General features: G+C 46.1%; 1 protein-coding gene across 1 annotated transcript in view; it reads left to right on the top strand.

The window, feature by feature from the left end:
• LOC117355030 (oocyte zinc finger protein XlCOF6-like) overlaps positions 1 to 16,187 on the top strand; it is a 37,364-nt gene that overhangs the window by 9,408 nt on the left and 11,769 nt on the right. The window contains exon 3 of the mRNA XM_033932976.1: positions 6,123 to 6,242. Within this exon, the coding sequence (XP_033788867.1) occupies positions 6,123 to 6,242 (120 nt within the window). The remainder of the gene's footprint in view (positions 1 to 6,122; positions 6,243 to 16,187) is intronic.

Genomic DNA, 16,187 nt, shown 5'->3' with positions numbered 1-16,187 from the left:
GTCTGACACTCTGTCAACACCTCGGCCTGTTCTATTTCCTCTGTGCGGCGACTTAGTTAGAAACATAGAAATAGACGGCAGATAAGGGCCACGGCCCATCTAGTCTGCCCACCCCAAAGACCCTCCCCTACCTTTCTCTGTGAATAGATCCCATGTGTCTATCCCATTTGGCCTTAAAGTCAGGCACGCTGCTGGCCTCAATAACCTGAAGTGGAAGACTATTCCAGCGATCAACTACCCTTTCAGTGAAAAAGAATTTCCTGGTGTCCCCGTGCAGTTTCCCGCCCCTGATTTTCCATGGATGCCCCCTTGTTGCCGCGGGACCCTTGAAAAAGAAGATATCTTCTTCCACCTCGATGCGGCCCGTGAGATACTTGAATGTCTCGATCTTGAATCTCTGCGTTCCTCGAGTGAGTACAGCTGCAACTTATCCAGCCGTTCCTCGTACGGGAGATCCTTGAGTCCCGAGACCATCCGGTTGGCCATTCTCTGGACCGACTCCAGTCTCAGCACATCCTTACGGTAATGCGGCCTCCAGAATTGCACACAGTATTCCATGTGGGGTCTCACCATGGATCTATACAATGGCATAATGACTTCAGGTTTACGGCTGATGAAACTCCTGCGTATGCAACCTATGATTTGCCTTGCCTTGGATGAAGCTTGCTCTACTTGATTGGCAGTCTTCATGTTCTCACTGACGATCACCCCTAAGTCTCGTTCTGCTTCAGTTCTTGTTAGGATCTCGCCATTAAGGGTGTAAGTCTTGCGTGGATTTTGGCTGCCCAGGTGCATGACTTTGCATTTTTTGGCATTGAAGCTGAGTTGCCAGGACCTAGATCAGTGCTCCAGTAGGAGTAGGTCGTGCATCATGTTGTCGGACATTGAATTTATGTCTGTTGTGCTTTTGCCCACTACATTGCTTAGTTTGGCATCATCGGCGAATAATGTTATTTTACCTCGCAGCCCTTCTGCCAAGTCTCTTATAAAAATGTTGAATAGGATCGGGCCCAGGACCGAGCCCTGCGGCACTCCACTGATTACCTCCGTCATTTCGGAAGGGGTGCCATTCACCACTACCCTCTGAAGCCTACCTCCAAGCCAGTTCCCAAACCATTTCGTCAATGTGTCGCCCAATCCTATAGAACTCATCTTGCTCAGCAACCTGCGGTGTAGTACGCTATCGAATGCTTTTCTGAAGTCCAGGTATACGATGTCCAGGGACTCCCCAACATCCAGCTTCCTCGTCACCCAGTCAAAGAAGCTGATCAGGTTGGATTGGCAGGATCTCCCCTTAATAAATCCATGTTGATGGGGATCCCGTAGATTCTCCTCGTTCAGGATCTTATCCAATTGGCGTTTGATTAGAGTTTCCATTAGTTTGCACACTATTGATGTGAGACTCACCGGTCTGTAGTTTGCTATCTCCATCTTGGAGCCTTTCTTGTGGAATGGAATGACGTTAGCCGACTTCCAGTCCAACGGGACGTTACCCATACTAAGGGAGAGATTGAAGAGCGCGGATAGCGGTTCCGCCAAGACATCACACAACTCCCTGAGCACCCTGGGGTATAGGTTGTCAGGCCCCATTGCCTTGCTAACCTTAAGCTTTGACAGCTCGCAGTAGACACCACTGGGTGTAAACTCGAAATTACTAAACGGGTCATTTGCGTCAACCCTTGTCTGTAGCTGAGGGCTGAGTCCTGGCGCCTCGCAGGTGAAGACTGAGCAGAAGTATTCATTTAACAGTTGGGCTTTTTCCAAGTCCGCTTCTACATAGTCTCCGTCTGGTTTCCTAAGACGTACTATCCCGCCTGAGTTCTTATTTCTGTCACTGATATACCTGAAGAAGGATTTATTTCCTTTCTGGATGTTCTTCGCTAGAGACTCCTCCATGCGGAATTTGGCCTCCCTAACTGCTGTTTTGACAGCTTTTGACTTGGCCAGATAGACTTCCCTAGAGTCCTGTTTCCCTGATTGTTTGTAAGAGATGAATTCTTTTTTCTTCTCCTTGATGAGGTCTGAAATCTCCGCAGAGAACCACTGTGGCTTATTGTTCCTTCGCCGTTTACTTACTGATTTAACATAGTGGTTTGTTGCTTCTTGTATGGTGGCTTTCAAAGTCGACCACATTTCTTCCACGTTATCGGTTTCTGCTTGGCTTTGTAGTGCCTGGTGAATGAAGTCTCCCATTTCTTTGAAGTTTGTGTCCTTGAATTTGAGGACCTTGGTCAGTGTGGTAGATTTAGTGAAACCTTTCCTGAGATTGAACCATACCATGTTGTGGTCACTGGAGGCCAATGTGTCGCCCACCGAGACCTCTGAGACACTTTCTCCATTGGTAAGTATCAGGTCCAGTATTGCCTGATCCCTTGTTGGTTCCAATACCAGTTGCCTGAGTCTTGCTCCCTTCATAGAGTTTAATAGCTTCCTGCTGCTGCCGGAAGCAGAGGAAAGATTGTCCCAATCCTCAACAGGCATGTTGAAGTCACCTAACAATACTGTGTCCCCACGCAAGGTGATATTCTCTATATCTCTGATTAATTCCATATCTAGGTCATCCTGTTGTCTTGGGGGGTCTGTATATTACGCCAAGATACAGGCATTTGTCCTTCCCTCTGGCCAAATTTACCCAAAGGGATTCCCAGTGTAGTGGACATCTGTGATTCTGGTGACCTTAATGTCATCTTTAGTATATAATGCTACACCTCCTCCCATTTTGCCCTCCCTGTCCCGGCGAAGCAAGTTGTAACCCGGTATGACCATGTCCCACCCATGGGAGTCCGTGAGCCAGGTCTCAGATATCGCCACCACATCCAGGTTGGCATTCCTCATTTCTGTTTCTAATTCCAGGATCTTGTTTCCCAGGCTGTGGGCATTTACGTACATAGCCCTCCATGTTGTATGTTTGTTACGTCTCAGTGGGGATGTTCCCGCTTGAGCTACTTGGACACCTTTAGCATTATTCGCATGTTTTGTACTTTCCCTAGACCCAGAGTTACAACGTGCACCTATCCCGGACTCCCCAGACTCAGAACTACAGTGTGTTCCTATCCCAGACTCGGAAATATGTGTACCCTGTGGGGGTATTCCCGCTTGGGCTACTTGAACTCCTTTAGTACAATTTGCAATGTGTACCCAGAATTACAATGTGTACTCCCTCTAGACCCAGAATTACAATGTGTACTTCCCCTAGACCCAGAATTACAATGTGTACTCCCCCTAGACCCAGAATTACAATGTGTACTCCCCTTAGACCCAGAATTACAATGTGTACTCCCCTTAGACCCAGAGTTACAATGTGACCCAGAATTATAATGTGAGCCAACCCCAGACTCGAAAGTGTGTATACTCTCCCCTGACCCAGATCGGTGTTTACTTACCTTAGTCTCAAAAAAGTATTGGCAGCTTAGCTCGCCAGGTAGGGTGTTTGTGCCCGTACCCTCCCCCAACTTACCTAGTTTAAAGCCCTGTGTAGTAGGCGGGCTAGATGGTGTTCAAGGATGTTCTTCCCTCTTCTGGTCAGGTATAACCCGTCTGGTCCCTGTAGTCCTTGCAATGCCTCTCCATGGTGCAAAAACCCAAAGTTCATCTCTTTGCACCATCTCTGCAGCCAGTCGTTTGCCCTCTGGATGCGATCCTCCCTGGCACTGCCCTTGCCCCTTACTGGGAGGATCGAGGAGAAGACCACCTGCGCATCCATCCTCCTCAGCTTCTCACCCAGGGCTCTGAAGTCTTCAGGTATGCTCCTGGCGGTGTCGTCGGTTCCAATGTGGATGAGAATCATGGGGAAGTGGTCACGGGGCTTGATGAGTCTGTCCAGGCAAGCGGTTACATCCCGGATCCTGGCCCCTGGCAAACAGCAGACCTCTCTTGATTGCAGGTCTGATCTACAAATTTCATAAATTTCCCTGCAGAGGTCTGCCACTAGGGACCACCACGGTGTCCACTTTAATTTCATATAGCACCTGCCAGAATTCTTCAAGGGCAGGTGTAGTGATTACTTCCCGATCTCGGGCTTCTGGCTGCCAGTCCGTAGCTGGACTGCCATCATGCTGCCGCACTGAACCATTGAGAACACATGGAGCCGGTGCCATCTTGTTTACCATGGATGAGCCTGTTCGTTCTGATATATGAGCAAAAGCTGTCAAGTCCTTGATGACATGATGTTTGCTCAATGCTCCAGTTCCGGGCTTTACGAGAGCTGGAGCATTTGTTTGCTAAACAATTATTTACTGCGGCTTGTTTGGAGCTCGCCGCTCATTGGAAGGGCAGGCTGTTACCAGACATGCAGAAAGTGCGTGCTATTTACATCTTATGTCCAAGATGACTGCCATTAGACGTCATACTCTACACCAGGGGTGCCCACATTTTTTGGCTTGTGAGCTACTTTTAAAATGACCAAGTCAAAATGATCTACCAACAATAAAATTTTAAAAAACACAAAGCACACTGTACGCAGAGAAAATGTTAATTATCATTTGTATTCAGGTTTTTTTTCAGAGGTCAAGGCAGATGACTTTATGCAATGTCACCTCAGTAACAACTATACAAAAATAGACAAATATACCCCCTTCCCCTTTTACTAAACCGTGATAGCGGTTTTTAGCACAGGGAGCTGCGCTGAATGCCCCTCGCAGCTCCTGACGCTCATAGGCTCCCTGTGCTAAAAATCACTATCGTGGTTTAGTAAAAGGGGGCCATAGTGCAAAATATAGACAGCAGATATAAATTCTCAAAACGGACACATTTTGATCACTAAATTGAAAATAAAATTTTTCCTACCTTTTTGTCTGGTGATTTCATGAGTCTCTGGTTGCACTTCCTTCTTCTGTAAATCCAATATTTCTTTCTTTCTGTCTTCCCCTTTTCTTTCTTTCTCTCTCCCCCTGCCCCCCTCTTTATTTCTGTCTCTCTCCCACTGTCTGTCTTTCCTTCTCTCTCCCCTGCCCCCTCTTTATTTCTGTCTTTCTTCTTCCCCCGCCCCCCTCTATTTCTCTCTCCCTCTGCCCGCCTTTCTTTCTCTCTCCCTTTGCCCCCCCCACAGCCATTGCGCCAATTTCTCCACTTCCCTGATTCTTTTTCTCTCTCCCTGCCACCCTCCCCCTAAGCCATCAACCTCCCCCTAAACCACCACGCCGATTTCTCCCTGCTTTCCCAAACCAGGCCTGGCGCGGAAAAGCGCCGGGCCCACAAGCCTTCACCTTCGACGTCAATTCAGGTGTCGGAGAAGAAGTTCCAGGCTAGTCAGGCAGCGATTGGCTGGCCCAAAACTTCCTCTCCGATGTCAGAATTGACGTCAGAGGTGAAGGCTTGTGGGTCTGGCTCAGGAAGGAAGGAAGAACAAGATCTCAAAGGCAATGCGATCAACTCACATTGCCTTTGTGATCTACTGGTCGATCGCGATTGACCATTTGGGCATTCCTGCTCTACACCATTATTTTATTTTATTTTTTTTAAAAAGCTGTCGAGTCCCCCGGAGCAGTAGTTGTGTACAACATAGAAAACTGGTCTACACAAGGTAAGGGGAGACACCTGATTAAAGTTATGAGCGAAAAGCTGTGAAATGCTCGGGAAATTAGCTTTAAAGGTCAAATGTGATGCAAAGCTCTACAGCAGGGGTGTCCAACCTGCGGCCCTGTGAAGTATTTTGTGTGGCCCCGGTCGAGGGCGATGCAGTGTTTTCCTCTGCTTCCCCCAGGTGTTTACCATCTTGCCTGCTCCCTCCGTTGACTTGTTGCAGCGTTTGCGCAGCCCCAGAAAAATATTTTTAAGCCAATGCGGCCCAAGGAAGCCAAAAGGTTGGACACCCCTGCTCTACAGCATAATTTATTTATTATTATTTATGTTTAAAATTTATATACCGGTTTATAAATAATTACATACATAAAATATTATAAAATTCAGAACAAGGTTAAAACAAAACAAACGGATCAATCCTTACATAAAATCAATTTCTCAAAGAAATGCATCCACAAATAATTGTGTTTTTAGCATTTTCCTAAATGAGCTCTTATCACTTACTCCAGCTGACACTTGGGAAATTGCATTAAGTCTTGAATTTCAGGGAATCAAACAATAAATTATTTTATGAGACCTAATGCAAACTTTTCTTTCCCCAGCAACAGACTCTCCTCTCGTCACTCCTGACATTATATCCCACATCGAACGAGGGGAAGAGCCGTACGTCAGGGATGAGCCAGGATCGGAGGAAAGAGAAACTGAGAGAAGCAGCTGCTCAGGTGAGTGCAGTAATAAGAGGGACTAGGGTAAAACTGCTGGGATGAAGAGGGAAACTAACCTTACTTTCCAAACCTGGCTCATATTTATCTGATCGTGCGTAAGATATTTGGTAGAGAATGACACGGGGAAAAAATTTATCACCGTCCCTGCCCTGTCCCTGCCAGCTCAGTCCCCGTCCCTTCGAGCTCAGTCCCCATCCCTGTCCCATCCCCATGAGCTCAGTCCCCGTTCTGCAAGCTTGGTCCCTGTCCCCACCCTGCAAACTGTCGGATCCCTCCCGCACAAGCCTCGAATAGTTATGATTTTATACTTTTCTTATTTTATTAAAGTATAAAAAGAGACTATTCTGTACAATTGTCATTTTATATACACAAATAATACCGAGCAAGGATCATCAAAACTCCTGTCTCCCCTCCCTTTCACAAATATCCCCTCCACTATTGTGAAAACTAAGCAAACCAAATTACTACAGAATGCTACATAGAAAAATCAAACTAAGAGAATACTTCAGTCACACATGGCAAGAATAATGTTAGGGGAGTGCAACTAGGGCAACTGCCCCCTGGTCAGAGAGAGAGACCTAAGCCAGCTGGAAGCTAAAGAAGCACAGCCTGAACTTTGCGGTCCCCAGTTATGTCTAATACCAGCTCTAGCAGGATACATATTTCAAATCTGAAATATTCTAATCACAAAATATAAAATAAATTTATTTTTTCTATCTTTTGTTGTCTGGTAATTGTATTCTTCAAATCACATTGGTCTCGGGCTTTGGTTTTGGGTTCCTTCTGTCTTCATCGTGGCATGGCTGGCTCCTGAAGGTAAAATAGGCGCAAGAGGACCTGGGGAGGAGATGCCAAGTCTGACACAGGTGCAATTTTTTTACCACAGGAACAAGATTTTTCACTGCTCCCACGGGGCGGTAAAAGGTCTTGTCCCCATTCCTGCGGTAAACCAGTTGCCAATGTCTCCATTCCTGCGTATTTACTGCGGTGACCACGGTTTACCGCGGTAAATGGTGCCCTGTGTCATTCTCTAATATTTGAGTCCTTTGATGGGTGTAAAGATCCATTTTATGTGAAGATATCTTTTATCTTTTTATTTCTTCCACCCATAAATCACAAGTTACTTTAAACACTTCAAAACCATCCATCAATACCAACATTAAAGGCTACAAGTTGTGTATTCTACAAGTGATGCTGTTTTCCTTTTACCAACCAACCGACAAAACCAGGGCATATAATATATAAACCGCTTTGACTGTAACCACAAACAGGATGTATATCAAATACCATATGGTTTATGTGGGACTGTGAAGGAGTGGATGGTGTAATGAAGAGCACTCCCTCACTGATATCACAATTAAGCCACCTTACAGGAGGCGGCGCTGGCTCGCGGATGCTAAGGGTAAGCCACCTGCTAATTCAAGGGGGCGGGGCTCAGGCAGGGAGGAGCAAGGCTAAATAGATGGACAAGGCCCCGACTACAAACATAGTAACATAGTAAATGACGGAAGATAAAGAGCCGAATGGTCCATCCAGTCTGCCCAACCATATACCCTCTATAAAATGAATTATTTAATTTAAATTGTTCTTTTTCTTAGCCCGGTACTGTGCTTAGGTTCCATCTACTGGAAAATTCTCCGTCAAAGCTCACTTCAGTCTATCTACACCATCCCAGCCGTCAAAGTCTAAGACCTTAGGAAATCGGAAGACTAGGCATCCAATTGGCAGATGAAATTTCAAAGGCAAAGTGATGCACTATGGAAAGGGTAACCCAAATCATAGTTAGCAGATGCTAGGGTCAACCCTGGGGGTTAGCACCCAAGAAAAGGATCTGGGTGACATTGTTGACAATACGACGAAACCTTCCGCCCAATGAAAGGTATTGGCGGGATAGAAGACATCAATGTAATGTAATATAATGTGTGGCGGCATCCAAAAAAGCAAACAGGATGCTAAGAATTATTAAAAAAGGGATGGTTAACAAGACTAAGAATGTTATAATGCCTCTGTATTGCTCCATGGTGCAACCTCTTCTGGGGTATTGCGTTCAGTTCTGGTCTCCTTATCTCAAGGAAGATATAGCGGCGCTAGAAAAGGTTCAAAGAAGAGCGACAAAGATGGTAAAGGGGATGGAACTCCTCTCGTATGAGGAAAGATTTAAAAGGTTAGGGCTCTTCAGCTTGGAAAAGAGATGGCTGAGGGGAGATATGATTGAAGTCTACAAAATCTTGAGTGGAGTAGAACGGATACAAGTGGATCGATTTTTCACTCCATCAAAAATGACAAAGACTAGGGGACACTCGATGAAGTTACAGGGAAATACTTTTTTAAAACCAATAGGAGGAAATATTTTTCACTCGGAGAATAGTTAAGCTCTAGAACACATTGCCAGAGGATGTGGTAAGAGTGGATAGCGTAGCTGGTTTTAAGAAAGGTTTGGACAAGTTCCTGGAGGAAAAGTCCATAGTCTGTTATTGAGAAAGACATGGGGGAAGCCACTGCTTGCCCTATATAGATAGTTTTTCAAGTTTTATTAGGATTTTATATACCGCCTACCAAGGTTATCTAAGCGGTTTTACAATCAGGTACTCAAGCATTTTCCCTATCTGTCCCGGTGGGCTCACAATCTATCTAACGTACCTGGGGCTATGAAGGATTAAGTGACTTGCCGCCCAGGATCACAAGGAGCAGCGCGGGGTTTGAACCCACAACCCCAGGATGCTGAGGCTGTAGCTTCAACCACTGCGCCACCTTGGGTTCTGGCCAGGTACTAGTGACCTGGATTGGCCAATCCTGAAAAGGGGTTTCTGGGTGGTTTTCCTGCATGCCCTAAAACCTCCCCCCCCCCCCCCCCACCTCTAAAAACATAAAATTGCTTTTTTTTCCAGGGTTCCCTGTGTTTCTCCCAGGCTATTTTAGGGCAAAATCGGCACCTGTGGCAGCCATCTTGGATTTTTTTCAAACTTTTTAAAAGTGTATTTTTTTGCACTTAGGTGCTTCATTTTCCCTCCAAACTTTTCACATGGCCTGCTCAGGACTTGATGGCATGGATTCATGCCTTGTTTGTGGCAGATGGCTGTCAGATTCGCAGCCGTGTTCCATGAGCGCCGCAGCCTGCAAGGCGGGGGTGAGGTGTGCACGTATACCATGCCTTCCACCCCTGGAGAGGTCTCTCTTGGACCTAATGCTGTGAAATTTGCGCCTGGTGACCCTAAAAAGTGTGAGAATGGCGTTCCGGTGAAATGCAAGCGCAGTTCCGGGGAAAAGTCTTATAAATCTTCTAAGCACTGTAGATTTGATGTGCATAGTGCAGCCTTTGACACAGGGGATTTTTTTCCCCCTTGGAATTTGTGAATATGATGTAGTAGGCATATTTGTTTAAAAAAAAAAAGGTCCTCTGATGGGGCAGCCCTGACAGATGCTCAGGACATGTGAGTAGATTTTATTCTCCAACGCCTTTTTGATTCTGCAGTGGCCTGGGTCAGAGTACCCGCGACCATTTTCTTTGTTGCCTGGGCGTACCATTTCCAACTGCGCCACAATCCTGATAGCATGGCTTTCCGTGATCTGTATTTTCTCATTTCCGGAGTGGATTTTCTGGCGGACGCCTTATATATCTTGATGAAGGTCTTCACCAAGCTGTGTCTGCCAGTAGAATGTTGTGAATATGATAGTAGTCCTGGGTGTCCTCCTCTAAGGCCCTTCTGAGCAGATTACTCTTCAAGAGGCAACGCCTGTCCGGCCAAGGTCTGGCTGACCTCATGGTGAGGGTTCAGGGCCATAAACCTCAGGTTCCGCTGGGTAACAGACTTCGCCCTCTAGGAGTTCTAGGCGTCCTAATTTTTGTCCCTTCCAATGCCCATGTCAGTACGCCAGACCTCCAGCCACGGGTTAAAGATTCCATTCTTCAGGGCCACGTTTTTGGAGGCCCATCAAAAGTCCACCCGCTTCCATGAAAAAGCAGTTCTGATGCCAGGCCTCTGGCCTCTCTCCCATACATCGTAGGGCAACTATTGTGCTTTCGGGCAGAGTGAGAGACAGTGACCCTGGACCTATGGGTCCCGGAGGTCCTACGCAATGGCCTGAAGTTGGAATTTTACCGATCTCTGTCATTTCTTTCTGGTTACTCCTACGGGATGTTACGAAAAGGCACTCAGGGTGTTTGTACGGTTCACAGGCTGCTAGATCTTGCATCCATCAATCCTGTTCCAAAGGATAACCATGACTTGGGGAGATATTCCATATACTTTATCGTTCTAATGAAAGGCTCCGACGATTGGAGACAGATTCTGGACCGCAAGCTCTCCTGTGCTCTCAGGGTATCCTGGTCCATCCATATTTGGCCAACTGGCTGATTAGAGCTCCCTCCCTGGCTACATACCCTTCAGGAGTCTGCAATGGGGCTCGTTACTTGCACCGCTTCCCTGGATGGTGGTGGCACGCAGCAACATGCAGTGGTGGTTGAGTCCTGTGATTCTGTCTAAGGACCTGCCGCTTCGGATTTCAGACTGGGTGATTCTCTCCGAAGACGCAAGTCTTTCCGGTTGGGGGAGCAATTTGTATGTATGTCTGCCCTGGTGTAAGGCCGGTAGTTGCCCTAGGAGAGCAAGTGGTTGATTTGCCTTGCATTTCTATTTTCCAAAAGTTCTCCATCACCAGGTTGTCTGAGTGTCCTCAGACAATTCCCCAGTGGTGGCATATTTCAACTGTCAAGGAGGCACCAGGAGTGCACCTCTGCACAAGGAAGCCCGGCTACTCTTTTCCTGGGCGGGAACGCGCCTAGTAGTTCTGTCCGCGGCACACGTAGCGGGCGTAGAAACATTTATGCGGCTTTTCACAGTCGACAGATGCTGGATCCCGGAGAGCGTTCGAGTGCATAGTGCTTGGCGACAGCCAAGAGCAGGAAACAGAAACTTATTCAGTACTATTCAGGGTTACGTTCTATAGGAGAGATAGATTGAAGATAAGTCTCACAAATGGAAAAAATAACTTTTTGCTTCATAGAATGATTCTGTACTTCGTATGACTTCTGGACCATTAAAGCATGTAACTTATTCCTCCAGTACCAAAAGGAAGGAGTTTGTTTGTTCACAGAGCCAATGGTTAAGAACACATTTTTCCCTACTATGTCTTACATAAGAACATAAAAATTGCCGCTGCTGGGTCAGACCAGTGGTCCATCAAGCCCACCAGACCACTCACGCAGTGGCCTCCAGGTCAAAGACCAGTGCTCTAAATGAGTCCAGCCTCACCTGCATACGTTCCAATTTAGCAGGAACTTGTCCATACCCTGAACCCTCTATAGAAGCTAGAAGCAAGGCACATTAAAAGGAATTCCAACTCCTGTCAGCTGTAGAAGAGATCCTAATATCTGTTATAGTAATTGACCACAGCCACCCAAAAGGCCCTAATCCACCTGCAACTCCATAAAGCATGAAAAAATATGTTATCATGAATCTCATTTCAAACAGCATAGTGTGCCGGCAGGTTTTACAGCCATTGGCTAGAGGCCAGCAGAGAAGGCCTGGACACTCTGATGCAGTCCTGGCCTCAGGGTGGTCTCCTCTACGTCTTTCCCCTGTGGCCCTTGATAGGACGTGTTTTGAGTAGCATTGCAGAACACTGGGACCCGGTGATCCTGGTGGCCCCAGTATGGCCGAGGAGACCATGGTATGCCGATTTACACCTCAAACTGAAGACTCATCTGTTTGACAATTAACTGTCTTAGCTTCTATTTTAGCTACTTTCTATCCTCCTTCTTGCACCTAGGCCTCCCCTTATCTTCCAAGTCCCCTCCTTTCCTCCCCCTTTTCCTCTTGATCACCAATCGGATGCCTAGAACTTGCAAAGGTTTGTGCGACTCACAAGTGGAAGATTAGATTAGATCTAGTGCGGCTCCAGCACAGTAAGGGACTTCGGCTGCCCTGCAGGTTCTGGACCACCTTGGTCTTACGGCATGGCTCTTGAACGTGCGGTCTAGACAACCAGGGGCCACTCGTCCACGGTTGTTACCAGGGCTTCGGAGTCGGAGGAAATTTCGGGTACCTGGAGTCGGAGTCAGAAGTACAAAAAACTGAGGAGTCGGAACATTTATCTACAGACTCCATTTTTGAACTTGGCATACCAATCATGAGCGATTCTTTCAGCTATAGCACCCACTATATACACAGCACAAATGTTGCGAGCAGCTTCTGCGGCCTTAGAACCTTGATTAAAAGCAAAAAGAAGGTGGTGTCAAAAATGCTCATTTCTCTCAACTTGACATTCCATTTTAACGATCTAAAAATTAACCAGTGCTGTGGAGTCGGAGTCGAAGCAGACACCGACAGCGTGGAAGAAATGTGGTCAACTTTGAAAGCCACCATACATGCATGGTCATGCATGGTCATACTTGTACACCTTTACCAAGTTTTCTCAGATTGAGGTGGCAGCCGAGCAAGATGCTGCTTTTGGGGCATCGGTGTTGGTGGCAGGCTCATCAGTCCCACCCTGATGTTTAGGGACTTCTCTGTCCCACCTTTTCCCAGCATAAAGGGGGATTGTACAAGAACAACAGATTAGGTTCTTACCTCTGCTAATCTTATTTCTTGTAAATCCACCCTTTATGCTGGGCAGCCCGCCTTATTTTTGACTGATTCGCAGGTCGCCTGGCCGATTACCGGTATGCTGGATTTTGGTCTCAGACCAGCCTTTCTGGGAATGGCATATTTTAACTATGGAATCAAGTTAGCGGGGTTCCTGGGTTTTCTCCCCCTTCTGTATGGGCTCTGTCTTCCTATAACCCTGGTTTCATGTTCAGGTCTTTGATGTTTAGTAATCTGTTTTCCAATTTGAATGGTTGCTTTTTTGAATATGTTAACCTGAGCAGAATTAATTATTTGGCAGGGAGTTCCCCATTCCCTCTCTCTCTTGTTTCTCCTGTAGAGATTTCTAGCTGCTTGAAGACTTAACTGGTGACCAGAGAGCATTCTCCAGCAGATAAGCACAGTAAGAGGGGCTGAATTTCTGTTAGTTGAAGTTCCTACAGCCCCTGGCAACAGGGAAACACTACTTCCCACATGTTCCCAGCATAAAGGGTGGATTTACAAGAAAGAAGATTAGCAGAGGTAAGAACTAGAGAATGACACGGGGAAAAAATTTGTCTCGCTCCTGTCCTATCCCCGCGAGCTTGGTCCCCGTTCCCGCAAACCATCTGATCCTATTCACACAAACCATCTCCCTTCTGTGTTCCTATTTTCACCATTTCAAATATCTCCCTTCTGTATCTGTGTCTGGCATTCCCCCCACCTGTGTCCATATACCATCCCCATGTATCTCTCCTTTATGCCTCTGTCTCTGTTCCTATGCACATAATTTTCCCTGTTTCTGTAACCTTCCTGTGTCTAGATTTCCCCTCTCTTCCTCTTCCACAGCAATGTCTCTCTCCTCTCCAACCCCATCTAGTTTCTTTCCTTCTTTCTCCCCCCGCTTCCAGCATCTGGCTTACCTGCCTGTCCTCCCTTTTCTCTTTCCTGCAGTGGGTTCAATATTTGTCTCCCTCTTCATCCCCTTGGCCCAGCATCTCTTTCCCTTTCACTCCCTCCTTCCTACTGTGAGGGAACACACGCGGTCACAGATCGCGCAGTCCAGCAACGCCCGATCACTGCGTCCCGCCATCTCCCTCCTTTCCCCTCACCTTATGTGGCGAATTTAATTTTTCTTCTCCCAGTGGTACGCTTTCAACAAGTTGCGCGAGTTGAATTTTCTCTGACGCAACTTCCTGGTTCTGGTTGCGTCAGAGGAGAAGATTCAACTCAAGCCAGTCACTCGCACTCATTTAAAGAAAATAAGAATGAATAGAAAAACTGAGTAAAAAAAAAAAGAGGAACATAGATTAGAGTGGAGATCTGTCAAACATAAATACAAGACTCAACTAATGATGACTAGGAGATGTCCTTATACTTCCATCATAGGTTTGGCACATATACACAGTAAGAAATAATAATTTTCTTTGCATCTTGAGAGAGATACCACTTCTTCTGGAGAGTTAGCTAATCATTTTCAGGATAAGATAAAAGAACTGCCAACAGAAGTCATCAAAATCCACATTATTAAGTCCCATCTGCTACTAACTTAGGGGATAATATGATTCCAACGAATAGAATTTGGGAGACATTTCAGTTAGCAACTCAGCAGGAGGTAAAAATGTTGTTTACTAATTATGCAAAATATGTTGCTGTATTAGATATTTGCCTAACTTATTTATTTATAACGGTCCCATGTGTTTTTTTATTGATATGATAATCAGGAAAAACTATCTCCACAAGTTACTACTATACAATAAAGGGTATACAATAAATAAGTAAAAAAACTAAGTAAAGTGCATACAGTATTGATATGATAACCTTAAATGAAGAGCTCAACTGTGCAGGTTTTGATATTCTTGGAGGAAACATCATAATTACTCATAAGAACATAAGAATTGCTGCTGCTGGGTCAGACCATCATGCTCAGCAGTCCACTCACATGGCGGCCCTCTGGTCAAAGACCAGCGCCCTAACTGAGACTAGCCCTACCGGCGTACGTCCTTGTTCAGCAGGAACTTGTCTAACTTTGTCTTGAATCCCTGGAGGGTATTTTCCCCTATGACAGACTCCGGAAGAGCGTTCCAGTTTTCTATCACTCTCTGGGTGAAGAAAAACTTCCTTATCTTTGTGCGGAATCTATCCCCTTTCAACTCGTTCTCTCTACCTTGGAGAGGGTGAACAACCTGTCCTTATCTACTAAGTCTATTCCCTTCAGTACCTTGAATGTTTCGATCATGTCCCCTCTCAATCTCCTCTGCTCAAGGGAGAAGAGGCCCAGTTTCTCTAATCTTTCGCTATGCGGCAACTCCTCCAGCCCCTTAACCATCTTAGTCGCTCTTCTCTGGACCCTTTCGAGTAGTTCTGTGTCCTTCTTCATGTATGGCGACCAGTGTTGGATGCAGTACTCCAGGTGAGGGCGCACCATGGCCCGGTACAGCAGCATGATAACCTTCTCCGATCTGTTCGTGATCCCCTTCTTAATTATTCCTAGCATTCTATTTGCCCTTTTCAACGCCGCCGCACATTGCATGGACGGCTTCATCGACTTATCGATCAGAACTCCCAAGTCTCTTTCCTGGGAGGTCTCTCCAAGTACCGCCCCGGACATCCTGTATTCATGAATGAGGTTTTTGCTCCTGACATGCATCACTTTACACTTATCCACGTTAAACCTCATCTGCCATGTCGATGCCCATTCCTCGAGCCTGATTATGTCACGTTGCAGATCTTTGCAATCCCCCTGTGTCTTCACTACTCTGAATAACTTCGTATTGTCCGCAAATTTAATCACCTCGCTCGTCGTACCTATGTCTAGATCGTTTATGGTCAAATATATTTTATTGAGCTGAACAAGAAATCAAGCAAATGCACAAAAGGAACCACAAACAGGCTCAAAGTTTTGTTTTACAAAACCCCACACTCAACTCCACCCCCCATCCTCCTTTCAAGTACAACACCAACAGAGACAATGATAAAATACAAAAGAATACAGGCATACCAACTGAAACATAGTAATACAGGTATACATGAAATCAACAATTGAGCAATTGGCTGCAAGCCAAGGGAGTCATTGTGGTCCAAAAGGGTTCCCAGGTGCGCTTAAAAACGCTTCCTGAGAGAGAGGAAAAGTCCGTCACATCCCTTCGTTCCCATATCAGGAGAGTAATCATCTGGCACCGCCAGACAGAGTAATCCAGTGCTTCACCCTCAAGCCAGTTAAGCAAGATACATTTCAGGGCAATAAGGAGAGTCCACTTGAGGGTAATAATGGGGAACAGCTCCAAATAAAACTTGAGGGTAATAATGGGGAACAGCTCCAAATAAAACCAAAGGAGAGCGCTGAATTGTAATGGTCCAAATACTCTCTACAAAAAGA

Source organism: Geotrypetes seraphini, chromosome 2 (assembly GCF_902459505.1).
Source record: "Geotrypetes seraphini chromosome 2, aGeoSer1.1, whole genome shotgun sequence".
Classification (NCBI taxonomy): domain Eukaryota; kingdom Metazoa; phylum Chordata; class Amphibia; order Gymnophiona; family Dermophiidae; genus Geotrypetes; species Geotrypetes seraphini.
Note: the sequence above shows the minus strand (reverse complement) of the source record. Positions and strands in the feature narration are given on the sequence as shown.